The sequence below is a fragment of the Pleurodeles waltl genome, chromosome 11 (assembly GCF_031143425.1).
Source record: "Pleurodeles waltl isolate 20211129_DDA chromosome 11, aPleWal1.hap1.20221129, whole genome shotgun sequence".
Taxonomy (NCBI): domain Eukaryota; kingdom Metazoa; phylum Chordata; class Amphibia; order Caudata; family Salamandridae; genus Pleurodeles; species Pleurodeles waltl.
Window position 1 is genome coordinate 503,454,205 of NC_090450.1, and position 25,277 is coordinate 503,479,481.

At 46.3% G+C, this 25,277-nt stretch overlaps 1 protein-coding gene across 3 annotated transcripts in view; it reads right to left on the reverse strand.

Annotated features, from left to right (window-relative positions):
* ATP6V1H (ATPase H+ transporting V1 subunit H) overlaps window positions 1-25,277 on the reverse strand; it is a 178,693-nt gene that overhangs the window by 19,350 nt on the left and 134,066 nt on the right. For all 3 annotated transcript variants that reach the window (XM_069213878.1, XM_069213879.1, XM_069213880.1), the window contains exon 13: window positions 5,194-5,307. In XM_069213878.1, the coding sequence (XP_069069979.1) occupies window positions 5,194-5,307 (114 nt within the window). The remainder of the gene's footprint in view (window positions 1-5,193; window positions 5,308-25,277) is intronic.

The following is a 25,277-nucleotide window of genomic DNA, read 5'->3' on the forward strand; positions in this document are numbered from 1 at the left end:
AGAGAAGGCTAGATTTGACTTTTGTAAGTGTAGTAAGTATCCCACTACATCTTTTGGGGATGCGTGTAATGGATGAACTTGATTATTATGGCAGTAGCAAACAAACCTTTTCCATTTGCTTGCATAGCAGTGTCTAGTGGATGGTCTTCTAGCTTGTTTTATGACTTCCATACATTCTTGAGTGAGGTTTAAATGTCTGAATTCTAGGATTTCAGGAGCCAGATTGCTAGATTGAGCGATGCTGGGTTTGGATGCCTGATCTGCTGTTTGTGTAGTGTTAACAGATCTGGCCTGTTGGGTAACTTGACGTGTGGTACTACTGACAGGTCTAGTAGTGTTCTGTACCAAGGTTGTCTTGCCCATGTTGGTGCTATTAATATGAGTTTGAGTTTATTTTGACTCAATTTGTTTACTAGATATGGAAGGAGAGGGAGAGGGAGAGGGGGAAAAGCGTATGCAAATTTCCCTGACCAGTTCATCCATAGGGCATTGCCTTGAGACTGTCTGTGTGGGTACCTGGATGCGAAGTTTTGGCATTTTGCATTCTCTTTTGTTGCAAATAGGTCTATTTGCGGTGTACCCCAAAGTTTGAAGTAAGTGTTTAGGATTTGGGGGTGAATCTCCCATTCGTGGACCTGTTGGTGATCTCGAGAGAGATTGTCTGCTAGTTGATTTTGGATCCCTGGAATAAACTGTGCTATTAGGCGAATGTGGTTGTGAATTGCCCATTGCCATATCTTTTGTGCTAGGAGACATAGCTGTGTCGAGTGTGTTCCCCCTTGCTTGTTTAGGTAATACATTGTTGTCATGTTGTCTGTTTTGACAAGAACGTATTTGTGGGTTATGATGGGTTGAAATGCTTTTAGCGCCATGAATACTGCTAGTAATTCGAGGTGATTTATATGCAGTTTTGTTTGATGTACGTCCCATTGTCCTTGGATGCTGTGGTGATCGAGGTGTGCTCCCCACCTTGTCATGGAAGCATCTGTTGTTATTACGTATTGTGGCACTGGGTCTTGGAACGGCCGCCCTTTGTTTAAATTTGTACTGTTCCACCATAGAAGCGAGATGTATGTTTGGCGGTCTATCAACACCAGATCTAGAAGGTGACCCTGTGCATGTGACCATTGTGATGCTAGGCACTGTTGTAAGGGCCTCATGTGCAGTCTTGCGTTTGGGACAATGGCTATGCATGAGGACATCATGCCTAGGAGTTTTAAAACCACTTTTGCCTGTATTTTTAGTGTTGGATACATGGCCTGTATGACCTTGTGAAAATTTTGAACCCTTTGTGGACTCGGAGTGGCTAATCCTTTTGTTGTGTTGATTACCGCTCCTAAGTAGTGCTGTATTTTGCACGGCACAATGTGTGATTTTTTGTAGTTGAGGGAGAACCCGAGTTTGTAGAGGGTTTGTATGACATAATCTGTGTGTTGTGAACACTTTGTTAGCGAGTTGGTCTTGATTAGCCAATCGTCTAGATACAGGAATACGTGTATTTGCTGCCTTCTGATGTGTGCGGCTACTACTGCTAGGCATTTGGTAAATACTCTTGGTGCGGTCGTTATACCGAACGGTAAGACTTTGAATTGATAGTGTATTCCCTTGAATACAAACCTTAGGTATTTCCTGTGCGAAGGTTGTATCGGTATGTGGAAATACGCGTCTTTGAGATCTAAGGTTGTCATGTAATCTTGTTGCTTTAGCAGTGGTAACACCTCCTGTAGCGTGACCATGTGAAAGTGGTCTGATTTGATGTAGGTGTTTAGTATTCTGAGGTCTAAGATTGGCCTCAGTGTTTTGTCCTTTTTGGGTATTAGAAAGTACAGTGAATAGACTCCTGTGTTTATTTCTGTACATGGTACCAGTTCTATTGCTTCTTTTTGCAGTAGTGCTTGAACTTCTATTTCTAGGAGGTCTAAATGCTGTTTTGACATTTTTTGTGTTTTTGGTGGGATATTTGGAGGGATCTGTAGAAATTCTATGCAATAACCATGTTGGATAATTGCTAAGACCCAAGTGTCTGTTGTTATATCCACCCACGATTGATAAAACTGACTTAGTCTTCCCCCCACTGGTGTTATGTGGAGGGGTTGAGTGACTTGTAAGTCACTGTTTGGTTGTTGGGGTTTTGGGGCTTTGAAATTTTCCCCAGTTTCTCGGGAATTGTCCCCCTCTGTACTGGCCCCGAAAACCTCCCCTTTGGTACTGTCCCTGGTAGGTAGACGGTGTTGATTGTGAGGTGCTGGCTTGTGTGGCCTGACCCCGAAACCCCCCTCTGAAGGTTGTTTTACGGAAGGTGCCGAAAGTGCCTCTGCTTTGCGGGGAGTAGAGCGCGCCCATGGCCTTGGCTGTGTCAGTGTCCTTTTTCAGCTTCTCAATCGCCGTGTCAACCTCTGGTCCGAACAATTGTTGTTCGTTGAACGGCATATTGAGTACTGCTTGCTGTATTTCTGGTTTAAAGCCAGACGTGCGTAACCATGCGTGCCTTCTGATGGTTACTGCAGTGTTTATTGTTCTTGCAGCTGTGTCCGCTGCATCCATAGAGGAGCGTATTTGGTTATTGGAGATGTTTTGTCCCTCCTCAACCACCTGTTTTGCCCATTTTTGAAATTCTTTGGGTAGATGCTCGATGAGATGCTGCATCTCGTCCCAATGGGCTCTGTCATAACGCGCTAGGAGCGCCTGAGAGTTTGCGATGCGCCACTGGCTTGCAGCTTGTACAGTGACTCTTTTCCCAGCTGCGTCGAATTTTCGGCTTTCCTTATCCGGGGGTGGTGCATCGCCCGATGTGTGTGAATTGGCTCTTTTGCGAGCTGCTCCTACCACGACTGAGTCTGGTGGCAGTTGAGAGGTGATAAAAGCAGGGTCTGTGGGAGGTGCTTTATATTTTTTCTCTACCCTCGGAGTGATCGCTCTACTCTTGACAGGGTCTTTGAAGATTTGCTTCGCGTGCCTTAGCATTCCTGGGAGCATAGGCAGGCTTTGGTAGTTGCTATGGGTGGAGGAGAGGGTGTTAAAAAGGAAGTCATCCTCGACAGGTTCTGTGTGTAACGACACGTTGTGGAATTCTGCTGCCCTAGCTACCACCTGCGCATACGCTGTGCTGTCCTCAGGTGGTGAGGGCTTGGTAGGGTATGACTCTGGACTATTGTCTGACACTGGGGCGTCGTATAGGTCCCAAGCATCTTGGTCATCTTGGCTCATGGTGGTGTGAGCCGGTGAAAGTGAGAGTTTGTGCCGGTGATATCTGAGCTACAGGTGGAGGAGAGGGTGGCGGAGTTGCTTTCTTTGCCACCTTTGCTTGTGGTGTTAGTTGTTGAGTTTGGAACTCTAGTCTCCTTTTTCTCCTGATTGGTGGAAGAGTGCTAATCTTCCCTGTTCCACTCTGGATGAAGATCCTCTTTTGTGTATGGTCTACATCAGTAGTCTGTAACTCCTCTTCAAACCTGTGGTTACGCATTTGAGAGGACAATGATTGTTCCTCTGAATATGAGCCGGTAGTGGGTTCGGTTGCTGGTTGTTTTGGCACCGTAACTGTGTCTTTTTTTGTTTTCGGCTCCGAGGCGAATCTCTTCTTTTTCGGAGTCGAGCCTTCTCGGCGTCGATCATCCTCGGTGCCGCTGTCTCTGCGTCGAGCAGCGTCGGCTCCGCTTTCTCGGCGTCTATCTTTTTCGGCAACACTTTCTTGGTCCCGAGAATGTTGCGTGCCTGTGTCTCGACCCGAGTCGGACGATCTGGGCACCAGTTCGGCCTTTTTCAGTGCCGATGGACGGTCACCTTTATGGGTTGAGCCATGGCCAGTTGGCAGTGGCGCCCCCTGGGCCTTGTCTGTTTTCTTGTGCTGTGTGCTTTCCGACGTCTTACTCAGTTTCGTCGACGTCGAATTCATCCGAGTCCGAGTCATGGATGGAGAAGGCTTCCTCCTCTTCTCCTCGTTCCTCGAACTCTGGGTGTTCTGTCGGCATGGACGCCATCTGTAATCTTCTGGCTCGACGGTCACGGAGCGTTTTTCGGGACCGGAACGCACGACAGGCCTCACAAGTTTCTTCTTTGTGCTCGGGTGACAGGCACACGTTACAGACCAAATGTTGGTCCGTATATGGATATTTATTGTGGCATTTAGGACAGAATCGGAACGGGGTCCGTTCCATCGGTGTCGATGTTACACGCGGTCGGGCCGACCAGGCCCAGACGGGGGATCGAAATTACCCCGAAGGGCTACCGGAGCTCTTCACGATTCGGTGTCGATTCTAACTATCCCGATCCCGAGCGAAACAATACCGACGTAGTTTTTCGAAGTTTTGACTATCTTTCCGTCCCGAAACCCGGAGCGAAAAGGAACACGTCCGAACCCGAGGGCAGAAAAAAAACAATCTAAGATGGAGCCGACGCCCATGCGCAATGGAAGCAAAGAGGAGGAGTCCCTCGGTCTCGTGACTCGAAAGACTTCTTAGAAGAAAAACAACTTGTAACACTCCGACCCAACACCAGATGGCGGACTGTGCACAACATGTGTATCTGCAGCAACAGATGCCATTGAACTTTACATTTCGAGAGAAACATTATAAATGGCAAGCTTAATATAACCCAACATTTTAAGAACAAGATACATCAACACAGTACCAACAACATGAGCATCATATTTATCAGTAGAGGCAATAAAGACAGAGGTCAGAGAGCATGGGGGCATGCAAAATGCTTAAAACACCGACAAGGGCACATTCACAAACTGTTTGAATGCCCATCCACCCTGAAGCACATGTAAAAACACACCTATAAAAGGTAGGGGCAGGAGTGTTCACGGGGTGGATAAAATGGGATATAACATCCTCATTTCCCATGCAGAGGTGGGGAAAGTCTCTCAACCTTCAACTTATTTTCTACGTGGGTGAACTAAGTTACATGTCCTAATGCACTTGTTGGCTCAAGCACCCCTATGCACTATAGTTACTCAAGCAAAATGTCTGCCCTATGGACAATGCGCTTAGAAAGTATAATGATGAAGTGGATGCATGAAAATTTACAATTCACTTTAATTTTCGTAGATATCCTGGAAAATGTGTAAATCTCACAAAAGTAGCAAATCTATGGATATCACTGACAAAACCCATAAAGCTTAGATTTCTAATTGTAACCAAAAATCCATGTATTTGCAACAACGTACATATGCAGATATGATTTGTCACATACCAGTTATGAACCATCAGCTTCTGTACTGCTAACAAAGCATTGTAGCGAACTTGTTGATCTTCATGGTGCATGTGGTTCATCACAAGTTGCTTGCCACCAAGCTGCTCAATCACACTGAAAGAGGGGATAATAGGTTTGCCTTTAGATTATTATTTCTTAGGAAAGACTTGAAATCACAAATTTTAACCAGTTTTCTATAAAAGAAAAAGGCGAATTTGTCAGCATCTTATCTTATCTTTATTAACACAAAAATATCTATAAGAAGCTGCATATTTTCCAATTCGTTTCAGCATGATCCCAAAGTTGGCTATCCAGTAACCTTGTAAACTACAAAGCACAGAGACATATACCATAACTGAAAAATGCTATTCATCAGTAACAATGGTTCTCTTTAGGAATTCAATGAATTAAATATTTAATAACACATGAGATCCACCAATGCTTCAAGGACTAAATTGATGCTAGGATTCTGAAACCATATGGGGTTTAGTAAATTGGTGTGAATCTCTACACACTATGAACAACTGCACAAACAATACTTTTGCATCTTTGTTCAGTTTATGTGTATCTAAACAGCAAGTGGGGGTGTTGCAGATTAATTTGCAACACATACATTGTTCAGGTGGTTACCTGCAGTCGTTATTTCGAAACAAGACTTAGGCCCTGATTACGATCTTGACAGATGGAGTACTCCATCACAAACGTGACCGATATTCCGTCCGCTGTATTACAATTTCCATAGGATATAATGAAATCGAAATAAGGCGGACAGTATACGTGTCACGTTTCTGAAGGAGTAATCCTGTCAGACAACATCGTAATCAGGCCAATAGTTTTCATCAACAGACACAGAACAAGACAAAAAGGCAGGAAATGGAGAAAGGAGGTGGAAGAGAAAGAAGGAAAAACAGTGACAAGGGAATCCTTGGTATAAAACACTTGCAAGAGTGAGATAAAACAGGAAGTGTCTGGCAGTGAAAGAAAGAGGAGATGCAAATTAAAGCTAGGCAGCTTTGGTAGTCGGCATTCAAGGCATCCACTAGCAACAACAGCAGGCAAAAGAAAAACAAAAAAAAACAGCACTTTGGGCACCTGCACTATTTACCTTTACAAAATAGGTAATTCTAATGAGAGTATCCTCTTTCTTTCACAACCTACTAACACATACAAAACAGTACAGAAAATCCACCTTAATGAACAAATTACTTACCTTAAGTAGCAAATTGTCTTGTAGAGACATTCTAGTTGCAGATTCCTTACTTTAGAATTTCCCCCAAGTATCAGTTTGAATCTGGAGATTTTTCTTCGAGTAGTAACCCTGTGCACTGTTAGGTGGCGCCGGTCAACTCCACATCCATCATTGGCATCGTGGTCACCGGATATGATGTTGCAGGTCATATATAGGCGCCACCCCGGCATGCCGACGTCAGTTTCTTTGCACAACTTTCCACACCAGAAGCGCTGAGCCATGAACTCTGACCCTGGTGTGCCAGAACTAGGGCCTTGAAAGGGAAGTCCCTGTCCATAGAAATCAGTTTGCAGAGCGGGGAGGATGGGTGGGTCAGTAAGGAATATGCAACTAGAATATGTCTCTACCAGATCATTTGTTTAACTTGTTCATCTGAAAGACTTCTAGTTGCAGATTCCATACCTTAGTATAGATACCCAAGCAATTCCAACCCTGGAGGAGGGTCTGAAAACCAAGATCATACTAGGAAGTCGTGTAGGACGAACAGGCAAAGTACCTGTCCCTAGGAACCTGACTGCCCAGACAGTAGTGTTTAAGGACACTGCGTTGCTGCCTGGCAGATGTCCAGGACTGGACCTCCGCATGCTAACATAGTGGTTGCAACTGATGTTCTAGTAGAGTGAGCGTGCAAGTCCTCCTTGGGTTGCTTTTTAGCAAATGCGTAGCACATTTTAATGCCGAGAACAACCTATCTAGAGATGGTTCTCTTCTGCACTGACCGACCTTTCTTCGCACCCACATAACCCACAAAGAGTTGATCATCCAGCAGGAACTCTTTGGTATGATCAAGATAGAACTCCAACACTCCTCTTCGTTAGAAGGATTTGGAGGAAGTAATAAGTAGGCAAAGTGATGGATTGGCCTACATGAGAGGGTGTGACCACCTTAGGTAGAAAGAAAGTCCTGGTACGAAGTACCACCTTGCCTGGATGGATAGAAAGGTGGTTTTGAAGAGGTAGAGGTGATAGCTACAAGGAATACTGTTTTCAGAGTAAGCAGTCGAAGTGGGCACTTGTGAAGTGGCTCAAAGGGAGCACATATCAGAAAGGTAAGAACCAAGTTCAAGTCCCATTGGGGCATTATGAACGGGGAAGGAGGAAAGAGATATGTAAGACCCCTAAGAAATCTTCTAACAAAGGGATATTTAAACAAAGAAGGTTGATCAGGCAATCGAAGAAAAGCCAAGATGGCACATAAATAACCCTTCAGGGTACCCAGTGCAGAGCCCTGCTGGGCCAGAGAAAGGACAAACAAAAAAGAAACCTCCAAAAGAGAAGCATGGGAGGAGGAGAGCGAGGGGGTGTCAACAGACTGATCTGTACACTATCATCATCTTCAGGTGTAAACTGTTTTCGTGGAGGGACGCCTGGCTGCCAAGATAACGTCACAGACTTTGGGCACAAGGTCAAAAGATGTCAACTGCCGCCACCCAATCTCCACGCAAGAATGTGGAGACCTGTCCCCCGGTGCTGCGACAGAAGATCCTCCTGAAGGGGCAGTCTAATCGGAGAATTGATGGCCATGTTCAAGAGCTTGGGATACCATACTCTCCACCCAGTCCAGAGCCACAAGAATGACTTGGGCCCGGTCGTTCTTGATATTCCTGAGAACCCTGGGCAGAAGTGGTATTGGCAGAACGGAGGCCTGAGTTCCACTCAAGACAAAAAGTGTTGCTGAGCGAGTGTTGCCTTGAAAACCCCAAAGTGCAAAATAGCTGACATTGCGCTTTCTCTGTGGAGCTGAACAGATCTGAACAAAACTCCCCCCACTGCTGAAAGAGACCTTGTGCCACCTCTGGATAGAGACACCATTCGTGATCCCCCAGGCATTGATGGCTGAGTTTGTCTGTTCTGGCATTCATAGAACCCACCAGATGTTGAACCACCAGAGATATCCTATGATGTTCCAGCCATGTCCCGAGGCGCAGAGCCTCCTACAAAGGGACTACAACCCCACCCCACCTTGCTTGTTGCAGTGCCACATAGCAGTGATTTTGTCCCTGGACACCTGCACCACTTTCCCTTTGAGAGAGGGAAGGAATGCTTTCAACGCCAGTCTGATTGCCCTGAGCTCCAAAAGTTTTAAATGGAGCTCCGACTCTGCCGGAGACCAGATGCCTCGGATCTCCACCTCCCCCATATGGCGGCCCCTATCCCGGGAGTGACGCATCTGTCACTATGGTGAGATCTGGTTGGGGGAAGGGTGAGGGATCTGCCTCTGACCCAATTGCGGTTCAGAAGCCACCACTGCAGATCTTGCGAGGTCCCCTCCGAGATCTGGACCATGTTGGAGAAATTCACGAAGCTGTGCCCACTGGAACTTCTGGTCCCACTGCAGAGCCTGTATTTGTCATCTGGAATGTGTCACCAGCAGAATGTAGGAGGCAATAAGGCCCAGTAGCCCCAAAGTCACTCGCACCGAAATCGAGGATAGAGGCTGAAACATTGGTATCATAGACTGAATATCCTGGACTCACCGCTCGAGAGGACAGGCCGAAATCGCACAGTGTCCAGAGCAGCTTAGATGAAAAAGCATTTGAGAGGGAGTCAAGTGTGACTTCGGCACATTCCTTTTGAACCCTGGTGAATGCAGGAGGTCTGCCGTGGCCTGAAGGTGGGAGACGGCAGCCTGGGTCTAGCCAGCCTTCAACAGCTAGTCATTGAGGTAGGGGAAGACTGAAACCTCTAATCTGCGCAGATGAGCAGTGACTACCACAATCACTTTTGTGAACACCAGGGGGAACTTTTAAGGCCAAAGGGGAGGACTCTAAATTGAAAATGCTTGCGGCCTACCACGAACCGCAAGTAACGTCTGTGGGCAGCCAGGATGGGAGTATGAAAACATGCATCCTGCAAGTCCAACGCTACCATCCATTCTCCTGGGTCCAGAGCAGATAGGCCTTCAGCCAGAGTGAACATTTTAAACTTTTCCTTCCTGAGGAAGAGATTGAGGGACCAGAAGTCTAGGATAGGGCAGAGGCCATTTTCCTTTTTGTGCACCAGAAAGTAGCAGGAATATCAACTACACCTTCTTCTGGTAAAGGGACCTTCTCTATGACTCTCTTGGCCAAGAGAAACATAACCATCTTGCAGAGAAGTGCCAGGTGATACTCTGCCATCCGATTGTAGGATGGTGGCATGGATGTAGGGGTAGCCTTGAAAGGGAGGGAGTAGTCCCTTCGGACTATTGCAAAACTCATCCGTCTGACGTGACAGTGTTCCAGCGGGTCAGGTGATGGAAAATCCAGCCGTCGACTGGTCCCTGATGGGGAAGCATCAGACTAGGATGGTTTGGAGGCTGCGTCTGCCCTTGGACTAACTAGACCGCCGGGCTCCCTGTTCTACGCGGACGATGGATCCCACATCCCCCGGCCACGCAGAGGCTGAGCAGCATGCAACGCACGGTAGCTGGCGGGGAAAGGACGTGGCTCAGCGCCCTTTTCAAAGCCACAAAAAGGGGCGAAAAGCAGACTGAAGGGGGTGAGGGGCAGCAGCAAGGCCAAGGGAACAGGCCATAGCCCAGAACTAATAAAAAAGCGCTTGAGCGCCGACTCTGCTTAGTCACTGAGAAGACTGGTGCCATCAAAGGGCATGTCCATCAGTGTGGATTGAACAACCACTGAAAAGCCAGACGTCTTTACCAGATGTGGCACCTCAAGGCCATCACTGAAGCAACCGATCTGCCTAGAGAGTCAGTCATATCCAGCCCACATCTGATCGTGAACTTAGCTGCTTCTCTCCCATCAGCAACAGCTTGAGAAAGAATGGCCCGGGCCTCTTCCGGGACCTGTGGCAGCACTTGTCCACACGTTGTACGAGGTGTTCCATAAAGTATGGGTGCAATGTCCCAAGAGGCATGCAGTGTTTACAGACTGCAATGCCAAGCTGGAGGAACAAATCAACTTCTTTCCAAGGTGATCCAGCCTTTTGGGTTCCCTATCCGGGGTAGTGGAAGGGAACGCACCATGGGATGTTGAAGCTTGGATGACTAAGCTCTTGGGGTGGGGTGTTGGGTCAGGAAAGTAGGGTTGTTAGGTGCAGGTCTATGGCGGCAGACTCCTGTCCTGTTAACAGGAGCCCCTGTGCTGGGTTTGGACCAGGTCCCCAGCAGGACATCAGTGAGGCTTTGTTAAAGGGTAAACGGGGTTCAGAATTGGAATCCTCAAGCTGAAGCACCTCAGTCAGGAGGTTAGTCCTGACAGTCACCAGAGGCAGGTCGAGGGCAAAGACCTCAGCCACTTTCCATACCACCATGGAGTAAAAAGCTCCCTCCTACATAGCCACAGTAGGGGAAGAGAGCATACCAGCATTAGAGGAGGAATCCAGAATGCTGGCTTCAGTGAGTTCCTAAGCCCAGTCCATAGGGTCTTCTAGTTGGTATTCTAAAGGGTCCAGCGACCCCTTAATACTCTCACAGAACTCGTAACCATAAGAAAAAGGGTCAGGATCTGACAGAGTAACCGAGGCCCCCACCGAAGTCGGAATCAGCGTCCAGCAATGCCACTTCGGCTCTGTGTAGGCAACGAGTATAGGAATGCAATCAACCGCTGGCTCAGGCAGCATCAGGAGCATCGACGCTGGGACTGTCATCGGGAAGGTTGCTGTGGTACAACCAATGCCAGTTCAGATCCAAAAGTGGATCCCTGGATGCCCCTAAGAGCCAAGGCTGAAGCAGCCAGCAGGGAACCCAAAAGGGGGCCCTGCCGACCCTGCAGGGTCCAAAGGCGCTCTAGTAAGGCCGGACTGCCCAAAGATGAGGCACATGGCCTCATATAATTCCTTGAGTTGAGCAGGGGTGGCTCCAGCTCCTGGAAACTTGGGGAGGCACAGAGCCAACCCAGAAGTAGGTTCTGAATATGGAGGCCTAGAGTGAGGATGCTCCTCCTCCCCGTCACTCGACCGACGGGGTTAAGTTGAAGAATGCTTGTGCTTCTTTGACTTTTTCTTGTGTTTACCCGAGGGTCCCGACGATTTGAAAGGGACAGTGGGAAGCCAGATCAGTATACACAATACCAAGTTAAGGTACAGTGTGCACAGAATCCAGTGGATCCCCAGCGGCTTGAAAGAGGCTGAAGTAGATAATACTAATGCACTATTTTGTGGTAGTGGGGTTGAGCAATTAGGCTTAGAGGGTAGTGCTAAGCATTTGTTGTACTCACACAGTCAATAAATGAGGCACACATTCAATTACTAACTCCAGGCCAAAGTTTTATGTATATAAAAAATATACTTTGTTACTTTTTTTCTACAAACCGAAAGGATCTTTGTTGCAGGTAAGCACAGTTTCAAGAATGTATCATTTCAAGTATCAAATGCACTTTGTTTAGAATTCACAGGTAAAACAGTTTACAGGCAAGTAATACTTTTCAGTTTCAAAAGTGGGCACAGTTCAATTTCTCATAGAAAGCAATGCATTCCTAGAGAAAGAAAAGGAACAACACAATTTGCAGGTGAGTACTCGACTTACTATCCCAGTTTTTAGGGGATAGATTGTCCACAGGGCAAAATTTAGGAAGACACCAAGGGTGCACCATCATCATGTATTGCTCATGCAGCTATGCCCTCACCTGTGGTATAGTGCACCCTGCCTTATGGCTGTAAGGCCTGCTAGAGGGAGGGACTTCCCTATGCCACAAGCAGTGGTTAGTGGGCATGGCACCCAGAGAGGAATGTCATGTCGACTTTACCTTTTTCTCCTCACCAATACAACCAATCTGTAATGGCAGCGTGCATGTGTTGGTGAGAGGTCCCTTAGGATGGCACAATACATGCTGCAGCCGTTAGAGACCCTCCCTGGCAACAGGGCCCTTGGTTCCACTGGTACCTTTTACAAGGGACTTATCTGCGTGCCAGGGTGTGCGAATTGTGGGACCAATGGTACAGCTTAGGGAAAGAACACAGGTGCTGGGGCCTGGTTTGCAGGATCCAAGCTAACGCTCAGTCAAGTAAGCATCAGATATCAGGCAAAAAGTGTGGGGGGGGTAACAATGCCAAAAGGGGCACTTTCCTACAATGACAGTGAGTGGTGGTGGCTCCGCAAGCAGCCTTGGGACCTTCCTCTCGACCAAGAGAGATGCAGAGACAGACCTGGGCCGCAAGTAGCTTTAGGGACCGCTCCTCAAACTGTAAACTTCGTACTTGTATAGCGCACTACTCACCCGTTAGGGTCTCAAGGCACTGTACGCATACCGCTGTGGAACCCCTCCTGGACCTGTGAGGTGCCCACTCCTGGGCAACCTCAAAGGTGAAGCCAGGCATCCCAGCGCTGTTGGGGCCGTTGTGGAGATTAAGCAAGCTATTGCCCAGAGTTACAGAGTGGGACCCATGAATTAGATTAGGCACCGATGCGAGAATTATCAGGTCAGAGGAAATTGAGCCCAAGACCCACCGAGGCGGGAATTGAACCCTGGTCCCGGGCCCGATTTCTGCATCAGGGTCTGCCGCTCTAACCATTGAGCCAAACTTCTCCAGTCAAAGACTTTGGGTTCATGGCCTGGCAGTCGGAGCATGACTTTGGGACGTGGTCGCGTTCCTAACACCACAGGCAGACGTGGTGCGGATCAGTCACTGACATACAGTGACAGGAGTCGCAGGGCTTGAAGCAGTTCTTCCGTGACGACATCCTCAACATACCAAGAAGTAAAAAAACGTCAACAAAAAGCTGAAAGGCCAGTCAGCGACTATAGGGGTAGCTCTCTTCCGATCTGTGCAGAGTCTGGCGTGGAAAGAAAATAACTGACATCAGCGTGCTGGGGTGGCGCCTATATATGACCTGCGGCGTCATATCCGGTGACTACGACACCAACGGTGGTCACGGAGTCAATTGATGCCACCTAACAGCACAGAGGGGTACTGCTAGAAGAAAAATCTCCAGATCCAGACTGACGCCTGGGGAAAATTCTAAGGTAAGGAATATGCAACTAAAAGTCTCTATCAGATATACAGCTCCTCAGTGTCCAAGGGGTAAACCAGGTCACAATCTTTCAGATACTGTAATTCAGAATAATGTACATTAGATCTGGAACAGCCAGGAAGTCAGTATGAAAGGGCTATGAACGCAAAGAGCAAGGAGTTGAAGAAGGAAAAATGGTCTGGATAACTGTCCTAATGAGTGGAGATACTGTTATGTACCTTGTGTCCAGCATATCTCACAAGTGCTTTCTTTTCTGCAGTGAAACAGACATTGACTTACTGTGGTTTAGCTAGTGCCCCAGGTGTTGGAAATTGAAGTACTTCTTGGTAGGATGTCACATTCAAATGAGAAGCATGGCCAGACAAAGATCACCATTTCCCAGAGACGGGCTGCTAGTCCTGTAAGGGCTAGGAGAAACTACAGGTAGCAGACTTCATGCGTAACGATAAAACTCTGCACCAGTAGTTTCAAGTATGTCCAGTGTTCTTGCCAAGAAGTACATGTGCATACATCTCTTAGAGGTCTTCAAGGAGCACAACTAGTCTTTATTCAGCTTTGAAAATACCAGGGAAAAGCTATGAACCTTTACATTTCAGGCTTTGTCTAAAGAATGCTACTTGTGGCTGTGAGTCATGTCAATTATTATGGGGATATAAAAATAAAGGAAAAGGTAAAGCAATCATTTGACATTGCCAGCTGTGCGATTGGTTGAAAGAGGCTTGGAAATGTAGTTCTTCGGCAATGGAACGAGCAAAACTCTTTAATCACAGTAAATGTACTACAGATGTGCTGCTGGAAAACGCATCCTAACATAAACAAGAATTGGCAAAGCCATTAGGTCTTGCCTATGCAAGGGCTATTGGCTCTGCCAATGTGTTTAAACCATGTTGTACACCAGAGCGGCTTCTGTTCAGCATGGCTAAAAGTTAGTGGCATAGAGGAGAGTGCCATGGAGTGTCGTAGAGTGAAATGGCGAAGAGTAGAGTGTTGTAGAGTGGCAGAGAGTATCTCGTATTGGATTCGCATAGTGTGGAGTCGCGTAGAGTGGCATATACTGAAATGGCGCAGAGCAAACTGGTGTAGACTGCACTGGCGTAGAGTATTGCAGTGTATAGAGGTGTAGAGTGTAGTGCCATTGAGTGCAGTGGCATTGAATTCAGAGGCGTGCAATGCAACACTGTGGAATGCAGTGGCGTAGATTGCGGGGGTGCAGAGAGGTGCATAGAGCACAGTAGGGCAGAGCAGAGTGGGCGGACTGGCGTGGTGTAGAGTGGCATATCACAGAGGGTAGTGGTGTAGAGTAGTCGAGTGGCACAGAGGGCAGTGCCCTAAAGTGCAGAGTAGGGTGGCACAGGGTGCAGAGCAGAGTAGCAGAGTGGTGCAAAGAATAGTGCCATAGAGTTCAGTGGTGCAGAGAGGATTAGCGCAGAGTAGAGTGGCAGAGAGTGCATTGTTACAGAGTAGAGTGTCAGAGTACTGTGGTGTGAGGTGGAGTGCAGTGGTGTGGAGTGCAGTAATGTAGAGTGCAGTAATGTAGAGTGCAGTGGCATATAGTGCAGTGGCCTTGAATTCAGTGGGGTAAAATGCAGCATTGTAGAATGCAGTGGCGCAGAGGAGAGTCGGTGGCCTAGAGTGCAGAGAAGAGTGGCATAAAGTGGTGCAGAATATAGTGCCACTAAGTGCAGTCACGTAGGGTGGAGTAGTACAGAGTAGAGTAGGGTAGAGTGCTGTGGCGGAGAGTGTAGTGTTGCAGAGCAGTGTTAGAATGTAGTGGTGTAAAGTGGACTATAGTGTCATTGAGAACAGTGAGGCCGAGTAGAGTGCAGTGACACTGAATTCCGACACATACAATGCAGTGTTGTAGAATGGAATGGCAGAGTTGCGTGGCCCAGAGTAGTCGAGTGGCATGGAGTTTAGTGGCCTAGAGTGCAGAGTAGAGGAGCACAGAGTTGTGCAGAGTATAGTGTCATAGAATGCAGTGCCATAGAGTGGAGTAGTGGAGAGTAGAGTGGCGGAGAGTGCAGTGTTACAGAGCAGAGTGTCCGTGTACTGTGGTATAAAGTGGAGTAAAGAGCAGTGGCGTAAAATGCAGTGGCACTAAATTCAGCAGTGTACAATGTAGAATTGTGGAATGCAGGGACGTAGATTAGAGTGGTGCATAGAGTGGAGTGGCATGGAGTGAGAGCATAAAGTTGAGTAGCATAGAGTGCAATGGCCAATTGCAGAGCTGAGTGGCATAGAGTGCAGAATAGAGTAGCATAGAGCCGTGCAGAGTATAGTGCCACAGAGTGCAGTTGTGTAGTGTTAAGTAGTGCAGAGCAGCAAGGCAGAGTGTTCAATGGTGGAGAGTGCTGTGTTGCAGAGTAGTGTCAGAATGCAGTGGTGTAGAGTGGCATAGAGAGCAGAGGTGTAGAGTACAGCGATGTAGAGTAGAGTGCAGTGGCTCTGAATTCAGCGGCATACAATGCAGTGTTGTAGAATGCAATGGCATAGATTAGAGTGGAGCAGAGCACAGTGGTGTGATGCATAGGGCTGTGAAACAAGGTACAGTTGTGTGGCACAGAGTGCAGTGGAAAAGAATGTAGCGTAGATTCAAGTGGCATGCAGTGCAGAGTAGAGTAGCATAGAGTGGTGTAGAATAGTGCCATAGAGGGCAGTGGAGTGGCGTAGAGTTCAGTGGCAGAGAGCGCAGTGTTGCTGAGTAAACTGGCTTAGTTCAGTGGTGTGAAGTGGAATAGGGTGGCGTAGAGAGCAGTGGCATACAGTACAGTGATTAAGAATAGAGTGGAGTAGAGTGCAGTAGCATGGAGTGGCTCAGAGTGGAGTAGAGCAGATTGTTTCAGAGTAAAGTAGTGTAGAGTGGAGTGGAGTGGTGCAGGGTAGAGTGCAGTTGCTTACAGTGGCATAGAGCAGGCTTCTCCAATGTCAGTCCTAGAGGGTCAGATCCATGCCAGATTAGGAAAATGTCACTTACCCAGTGTACATCTGTTCGTGGCATTAGTCGCTGCAGATTCACATGCTGTGCATAGTCCGCCGTCTGGTGTTGGGTCGGAGTGTTACAAGTTGTTTTTCTTCGAAGAAGTCTTTTCGAGTCACGAGACAGAGGGACTCCTCCCAGTTAGGTTCCATTGCGCATGGGCGTCGACTCCATCTTAGATTGTTTTCCCCGCAGAGGGTGAGGTAGGAGTTGTGTATGCTAATAATAGTGCCCATGCAATGGAATAAATACGTATGTACAAATGAAGGTTTAATGTAATATATTTACAAATGTACAAATGTTCAAGATTTACTTCTAAACGGCTACAGGCTGCCGGGGAGGAGGGTGGGCGCATGTGAATCTGCAGCGACTAATGCCACGAACAGATGTACACTGGGTAAGTGACATTTTCCGTTCGGTGGCATGTGTAGCTGCAGATACACATGCTGTGCATAGACTAGTAAGCAGTTATCTCCCCAAAAGCGGTGGTTCAGCCTGTAGGAGTTGAAGTAGTTTGAAATAAAGTTCTTAATACGGCTTGACCTACTGTGGCTTGTTGTGCAGATAACACATCTACACAGTAGTGTTTAGTAAATGTATGAGGCGTAGACCATGTTGCTGGCTTACATATGTCGGTCATTGGAATATTTCCTAGAAAGGCCATAGTAGCACCTTTCTTTCTGGTTGAGTGTGCCTTTGGTGTAATAGGCAGTTCCCTCTTTGCTTTAAGATAGCAGGTTTGGATGCATTTTACTATCCATCTGGCGATACCTTGTTTGGAAATTGGATTTCCTGTATGAGGTTTTTGGAAGGCAATAAATAGTTGTTTTGTCTTCCTAATTTCTTTTGTCCTGTCAATGTAGTACATTAGTGCTCTCTTGATGTCTAATGTATGTAGTGCTCTTTCAGCTATTGAATCTGGCTGTGGGAAGAACACTGGTAATTCCACTGTTTGGTTTAAGTGGAACGGTGAGATAACTTTTGGTAAGAATTTTGGATTTGTTCTTAGAACAACCTTATTTTTGTGTATTTGAATAAATGGTTCTTGTATGGTAAACGCCTGTATTTCACTTACTCTTCTTAAAGATGTGATGGCAATGAGAAATGCAACTTTCCACGTTAAGTATTGCATTTCACAAGAGTGCATGGGTTCGAAAGGTGGACCCATGAGTCTTGTCAAGACAATGCTGAGGTTCCATGAAGGAGCAGGTGGTGTCCTTGGTGGTATAATTCTCTTTAGGCCCTCCATAAACGCTTTAATGACAGGTATTCTAAATAGGGAAGTTGAATGAGTAATCTGCAGGTAAGCAGATATTGCTACTAGATGTATTTTTATGGAAGAGAAAGCTAGATTTGATTTATGTAAATGTAGTAAATATCCTACTACATCTTTTGGAGATGCATGCAATGGTTGGACTTGATTATTATAGCAGTGACAAACAAATCTTTTCCATTTACTCGCATAGCAGTGTCTAGTGGATGGTCTTCTAGCTTGTTTGATGACCTCCATACACTCTTGTGTAAGGTTTAAGTGGCCAAATTCTAGGATTTCAGGAGCCAAATTGCTAGATTCAGTGATGCTGGGTTTGGATGCCTGATCTGTTGTTTGTGTTGTGTTAACAGATCTGGCCTGTTGGGTAGTTTGACATGAGGTACTACTGACAGGTCTAGTAGTGTGGTATACCAATGTTGTCTTGCCCATGTTGGTGCTATTAGTATGAGTTTGAGTTTGTTTTGACTCAATCTGTTTACTAGATATGGAAGGAGAGGTAGAGGGGGAAAAGCGTACGCAAATATCCCTGACCAATTCATCCATAGAGCATTGCCTTGAGATTGCCGGTGTGGGTACCTGGATGCGAAGTTTTGGCATTTTGCGTTTTCTTTTGTTGCGAACAGATCTATTTGAGGTGTTCCCCAAATTTGGAAGTAAGTGTTCAGGATTTGTGGGTGAATTTCCCATTCGTGGACCTGTTGGTGATCCCGAGAGAGATTGTCTGCTAGCTGGTTCTGGATCCCTGGAATAAACTGTGCTATTAGGCGAATGTGGTTGTGAATTGCCCAATGCCATATTTTTTGTGTTAGGAGACACAACTGTGTCGAGTGTGTGCCCCCCTGTTTGTTTAAATAATACATTGTCGTCATGTTGTCTGTTTTGACAAGAATGTATTTGTGGGTTACTATTGGTTGGAATGCTTTCAACGCTAGAAATACTGCTAACAGTTCTAGGTGATTTATATGAAACTTTCTTTGATTTACGTCCCATTGTCCCTGGATGCTGTGTTGATTGAGGTGTGCTCCCCACCCTGTCATGGAAGCATCTGTTGTTATCACGTATTGTGGCACTGGGTCTTGGAAAGGCCGCCCTTTGTTTAAATTTGTATTGTTCCACCATAGAAGCGAGAGGTATGTTTGGCGGTCTATCAACACCAGATCTAGAAGTTGACCCTGTGCATGTGACCATTGTGATGCTAGGCACTGTTGTAAGGGCCGCATGTGCAGTCTTGCGTTTGGGACAATGGCTATGCATGAGGACATCATGCCTAGGAGTTTTAATACCATCTTTGCGTGTATCTTTTGTGTTGGATACATAGCTTGTATCACTTTGTGAAAATTTTGAACCCTTTGTGGACTTGGAGTGGCTATCGCTTTTGTTGTGTTGATTGTCGCTCCTAAGTATTGCTGTGTTTGACGCAGCAAAAGGTGTGATTTTGCATAGTTGATGGAGAAACCTAGTTTGTATAGGGTTTGTATAACATAATCTGTGTGGTGTGAACACTTTGTTAGCGAGTTGGTTTTGATTAACCAATCGTCTAGGTACGGAAACACGTGTATTTGCTGCCTCCTGATATGTGCAGCTACTACTGCTAGGCATTTTGTAAAGACTCTTGGTGCTGTTGTTATTCCGAACGGTAACACCTTGAATTGGTAATGTATTCCTTTGAATACGAACCTTAGGTATTTCCTGTGCGAGGGATGTATCGGTATATGGAAATACGCGTCTTTTAGATCTAACGTGGTCATGTAGTCTTGCTGTTTCAGTAGTGGTATTACGTCTTGTAACGTGACCATGTGAAAGTGGTCTGATTTGATGTAGGTGTTTAGTGTTCTGAGATCTAATATTGGTCTCAGAGTTTTGTCCTTTTTTGGTATTAGAAAGTACAGTGAGTAAACTCCTGTGTTCTTTTGTGTTTTTGGTACTAATTCTATTGCTTCTTTTTGCAGTAATGCTTGAACTTCTAGTCCTAGAAGGTCTATATGCTGTTTTGACATATTGTGTGTTTTCGGTGGGACATTTGGAGGGAGTTGGAGAAATTCTATGCAATAACCATGTTGGATAATTGCTAAGACCCAAGTGTCTGTTGTTATTTCTTCCCATGATTTGTGGAACTGGCTTAGTCTTCCCCCCACTGGTGTTGTGTGAAGGGGTTGTGTGACCTGTGAGTCACTGTTTAGTTTGAGGGGTTTTGGGACCCTGAAACTTTCCCCGGTTTCTTGGGAATTGGCCCCCTCTGTATTGGCCTCGAAAGCCACCCCTTTGATATTGTCCCTGGTAGGTAGGTGGTCTGGTTTGTGAGGTGCTGGCTTCTGTGGTTTGACCTCGAAACCCTCCTCTGTAAGTTGTTTTGCGAAATGTGCCAAATGTGCCTCTGCCCTGCGGGGAATAGAGTGCGCCCATGGCTTTGGCTGGGTCAGTGTCCTTTTTTAATTTCTCAATTGCAGTGTCCACTTCTGGTCCAAAAATTGCTGTTCATTGAACGGCATATTTAGCACAGCCTGTTGTATCTCAGGTTTGAAGCCAGATGTGCGCAGCCATGCGTGCCTCCTGATTGTCACGGCAGTATTTATTGTTCTTGCAGCTGTATCTGCTGCATCCATAGAAGAGCGTATTTGGTTGTTGGAGGTTTTGTCCCTCTTCAACCACTTGTTTTGCTCGTTTCTGGAATTCTTTGGGGAGGTGCTCGATGAGATGCTGCGTCTCGTCCCAATGGGCCCTGTCGTATCGTGCTAGGAGTGCTTGCGAATTGGCGATGCGCCACTGATTTGCAGCTTGTGCTGCCACCCTTTTCCCAGCTGCGTCAAATTTGCGGCTCTCCTTGTCCGGAGGTGGTGCGTCGCCTGATGTCTGCGAGTTGGCTCTTTTACGAGCTGCTCCCAAGACTACCGAATCTGGTGTCAGTTGCGATGTAATAAAAGCAGGGTCTGTGGGCGGTGCCTTGTATTTTTTCTCCACCCTTGGAGTTATTGCTCTGCTTTTAACAGGCTCCTTGAAAATTTGTTTAGCGTGCCTTAGCATTCCCTGGAGCATGGGAAGGCTTTGATAATGGCTGTGGGTGGAGGACAGGGTGTTAAAGAGGAAGTCATCCTCAATAGGCCCCGAATGTAGAGATACATTATGAAATTCGGCTGCCCTAGCTACCACCTGTGCATATGCTGTGCTGTCCTCAGGTGGTGAGGGTCTAGTTGGGTACGAATCTGGACTATTGTCCGATACTGGTGCATCATAGAGGTCCCATGCTGCCTGATCATCTTGGCTCATGGTGGTATGAGCTGGTGATTGTGGTGGAGTCTGTGCCGGTGACACATGAGTTGACTGTGGTGGAGAGGGTGGGGGAGTTACCCTTTTTACCACCTTTGCTTGTGGTGGCTTGTCTTGTTGAAAGTCAAGTTTCCTTTTCCTTCTGATTGGTGGAAGAGTGCTGATTTTCCCTGTACCCCTTTGGATAAAGATCCGCTTTTGAGTGTGATCTACGTCTGTAGTTTGTAATTCCTCCTCAAACCTGTGTCTTTTCAGTTGGGAGGACATTGATTGTTCCTCTGAGTAGGAACTGGCTTTCGGTTCGGTTGCTGGGCATTTTGGCACCGAAACCGTGTCTTTTGTTGTTTTCGGCTCTGAAGAGATTTTCCTCTTTTTCGGTGTCGTACCGTCTTGGCGTCGAGCAGCTTCGGTGCCGCTGTCTCGGTGTCGACCCTTGTCTGCGGCACTTTCTCGGTCCCGAGAGTGCTGCGTGCCCGTGTCTCGACCTGAGTCGGACGATCTCGGCACCAGTTCGCCCTTTTTCAGTGCCGATGGACGGTCACCTACTTCATGGGTTGAGCCATGGCCTGTCGGCAGTGGCGTCCCCTGGGCTTTGTCTGTTTTCTTGTGTGATGCTTGTTTCGACGTCTTACTCACGGTTTCTTCGACGTCGAATTCTTCTGAATCCGAATTCGTGGATGGAGAATGTTTCTTCTTCTCCCTCTTCCTCGAACCGTTGTTGTCCTGTCGGCGTGGCCGCCATCTGCAACCGTCTGGCTCTTCGGTCTCGGAGCGTTTTTCTCGACCGAAACGCTCGGCAGGCTTCACACGTCTCTTCTTTGAGCTCGGGTGACAGGCACAAGTTACAGACCAAATGTTGGTCTGTATAGGGATATTTACTGTGGCATTTAGGACAGAATCGGAACGGGGTCCGTTCCATCAGTCTCGATGCTGCACGCGGTCGGGCCGACCAGGCCCCGACGGGGGATCGAAATTACCCCGAAGGGCTACCGGAGTTCTTCAAGATTCAGTGTCGATTCTAATCTAACCCGATACTGAACGAAACAATACCGACAAATTTTCCGTTGATTCTGACTAGCTTTCCGACCCGAAACACGGAGCGAAAAGGAACACGTCCGAACCCGATGGCGGAAAAAAAACAATCTAAGATGGAGTCGACGCCCATGCGCAATGGAACCTAACTGGGAGGAGTCCCTCGGTCTCGTGACTCGAAAAGACTTCTTCGAAGAAAAACAACTTGTAACACTCCGACCCAACACCAGACGGCGGACTATGCACAGCATGTGTATCTGCAGCTACACATGCCACCGAACTTAGTATTTCCACATTTAGCTAAATGTAGTAATCTTAAAAATCTGGCATGGATTCGGCCCTCCAGGACCGACACGGGAGGACCCTGGCATAAAGTGTAATGCTGTAGAGTGGAGTGGTGTACAGTAGATTAGAGTGGTTTGAAGTGGATTGGACTACAGCGCAGGGGCATAGAGTTGAGTGTTCCATCTCCTCATCCACGCACACAAGGCCCTCCACAACACAGGTCTGACCTACCTCAACGACAAACTCACCTTTCACACCCCGGACCGCAACCTTCGCTCCACCAACCACGCCCTCAACTACGTTCCTCGCATCCGCCGTACGACCACCGAGGGAAGATCATTCTCCTACCTTGCCACAAAGATCTGGAACTCCCTACCACTCCACCTCACCGATGACCTTCGATCTTTCAGGAAACACCTTAAGACCTGGTTTTTCGACCAGTAGCTTCACCCCCAGCACCTTGAGACCTTCCGGGTGAGTAGTGAGATTTACAAATCCCTGATTGATTGATTGATTGCAGAGTAAAGTGCATTGTTGTAGGGTGTACTGGCATAGATTGCAATGGCGTGGAGTGCAGTGTTGCAGAGTGGCATCGAGATCAGTGGCACAGAGAGGAACTGTGCAGAGTAGATTGGTGTGGCCTAGACTAGAGTGGTGTAGATTAGACTGGCAAAGAGTGCACTGGTACAGCATAGAATGGTGTATAGTAGAGAGGCGTAGAGTGGCGTGGAGTGGGGCAGAGTAGAGTGGAGTATTCATGGTGTGGTAGCACGCTGCAATTACAGACAACACATTTTCAATTGAAATTACTATTACATTTGCACAGACACACAGTTATACTAATAAAACTATGCAGTGCACAGACAAATGTGTTGAAATCTGTCTTTGAATGCACAGCGAATGTGAGTACATAAGAACAGGATTTAAAGTCCTGTTAACAGAAAGCTAGTTCGTGGAAGGATGAGGAAAACATAGTTTAGGCAACGTTAGGGACGAAGTGAACCTGAAGAGCCTAAAACAAATAAGGCCAGCAAAAGAAAAGCCAGAAAATGTGAGTTACAAGCCAAAAAGTCAATGGCAACCAACAAGCAGAATACATTCCTAGGTCAACTTTCTGAAAGTCCGCAAGATGTCTTTAGCAAGGCTGCAACAGCATGTGTGGTGGGCATTTGCTTCAACAGTCTCTGTTGTTAAGTAGCAGTTTCAATGCACTGCCTTGCCCAGGATGAATAATTTGTAGTTCTTTCAGCAGCTCTTTGTCGTTTTGCTGATTGTGCCTCAAAAGAGACCATGCGCATGCTTCCAATGAAACAAACACTTTGCAATTAAAAAGGTTGCCTTTGACACTTAAGTATTATGCTAACATACTTGAACACAAAACATAACAATCACATAACATAATTGAAGAAAACAAAGTAATTCAAACTGTCAATATCTTAAACAGAAAAAATGGTAATTGTTCAAAATAAACTTCATGTATGCAGACTGTGGAATGCAAGTAGGGTTTCCAGATATGATTAACACCATACTTTCTGATCTTCCAATAACAGTGTATTCGGAGTGCTGGAAAATACTGTTTTCTTGGAACCAAGTTACCCAACACTTCTGAGCCCACAGCCAGGATACATGAATTTGCATAAATTAACAGAGATCTGGGAATGCTAAATATTACATTTTTGATATAGGTCTTTTTAACAAGTTCCTATGTAAAAATGGTATCCTGTGTCCACAAGCAAGCTTTACAGAGAACATAAAACTAAAATAAAGGATTAAGTAATCAAGTCATATGGATAGAATCAGAACGCCACAAAAATCAGAGGTCATTCATGTGGGGTTAAATTTTTTTATGAGTTATCAATAGCTTTCTGAAGGGGAATTTTTTTTCATTAGTTGCGTAGGAAAAGAGTTCCATATATTTGGTGCAGTGTAATGAGGCAGCTTGGCAGGTTCTGAATCTTTGCGGTTCTAGACAGAAAGTGTGCTAACCCTGAGATGTGCTAGTCCATTAGAGACTGTAAACAAGACAAGTCGTCTAGTGTTAGGTAGATCATCTAAGTGGATGGCTTCATAAGTTGTAACTGTTTTTGTTATTTGGCTTTTGCACAGTGTTTAACCTGCCACTTATGTCAAAGATGGATTCTTAATTCAATGAAAAGCCAAGAATCTCTAGATTGAGGATATACTGTCAACTTTTATCATGCAGGAAACGAGTCTCATCAAGGAAAGAAGTACAGTCTTATGAGGAACAAGAGATGATTGGAAGATATCTGCTTGTGTGCGGTCCCCAAGTCCATAGAAGAGATGACTATGCTGGGCTACTGCCCTAAGCTGGGTTTGGGTTAATAGTTGTTTGATCTTCTTAAATGAATGGAGGCAGAACAGAAGTCTCCAGATTATGCTTGATTTGCAGCATGGTGTCAAGTATAAAGCCTGGGGATTTTACTGTTGAGGAAAACGATAAGGAAAAGCCTTAGAACCAGAGTTGATGAAGAAGCAACCCAAGTGTATTTTTTTGTGTTGGAGGTAAGAAGGGGAAATTCAATTGTCTGGGGTTCTGCATAAACATATTTCATTGACATCCAACTTTGGAGATTTGTAAGACTGGAGGGAATACCAGGAATTTAGACAGAATAGTCAGTGGTCAACCTACTATTGAATGGAGCCTTGCAGCTACCTTAACAGACAGCTCAACGGCCAAAGTACAAATTAAATATTGCCATTACTGGTATAGAGGCACAAGCAACACTACACCAAACAACTATTCTTCCAGAGATGTGCATACCAACTTTTACTATCTGCAATGCAAATTATGTCCACAAGGAGAGTTAAAGAATGATCACTGATCTACCAAATTCTGATGGGTGTCTTTTTTTGTGTTTTATGTGTTGCTCGGGTCAGTGTGAATCTGGATTCGCTTTCAGCTCATTCATGCATACAAGCAACTGTCCCTAGGTCCACTCTTGTAGTCAGCAGTGGGAGCTCCTCCATTTGGGCAGAGGAGTGTCGCCCCCTGCCTCCCCACCCCCCGCCAGTAGCAGCAGCTGCAAAACCTTTGAAAGAAAACGATAATAAATCATGTTTATTATTGTTTT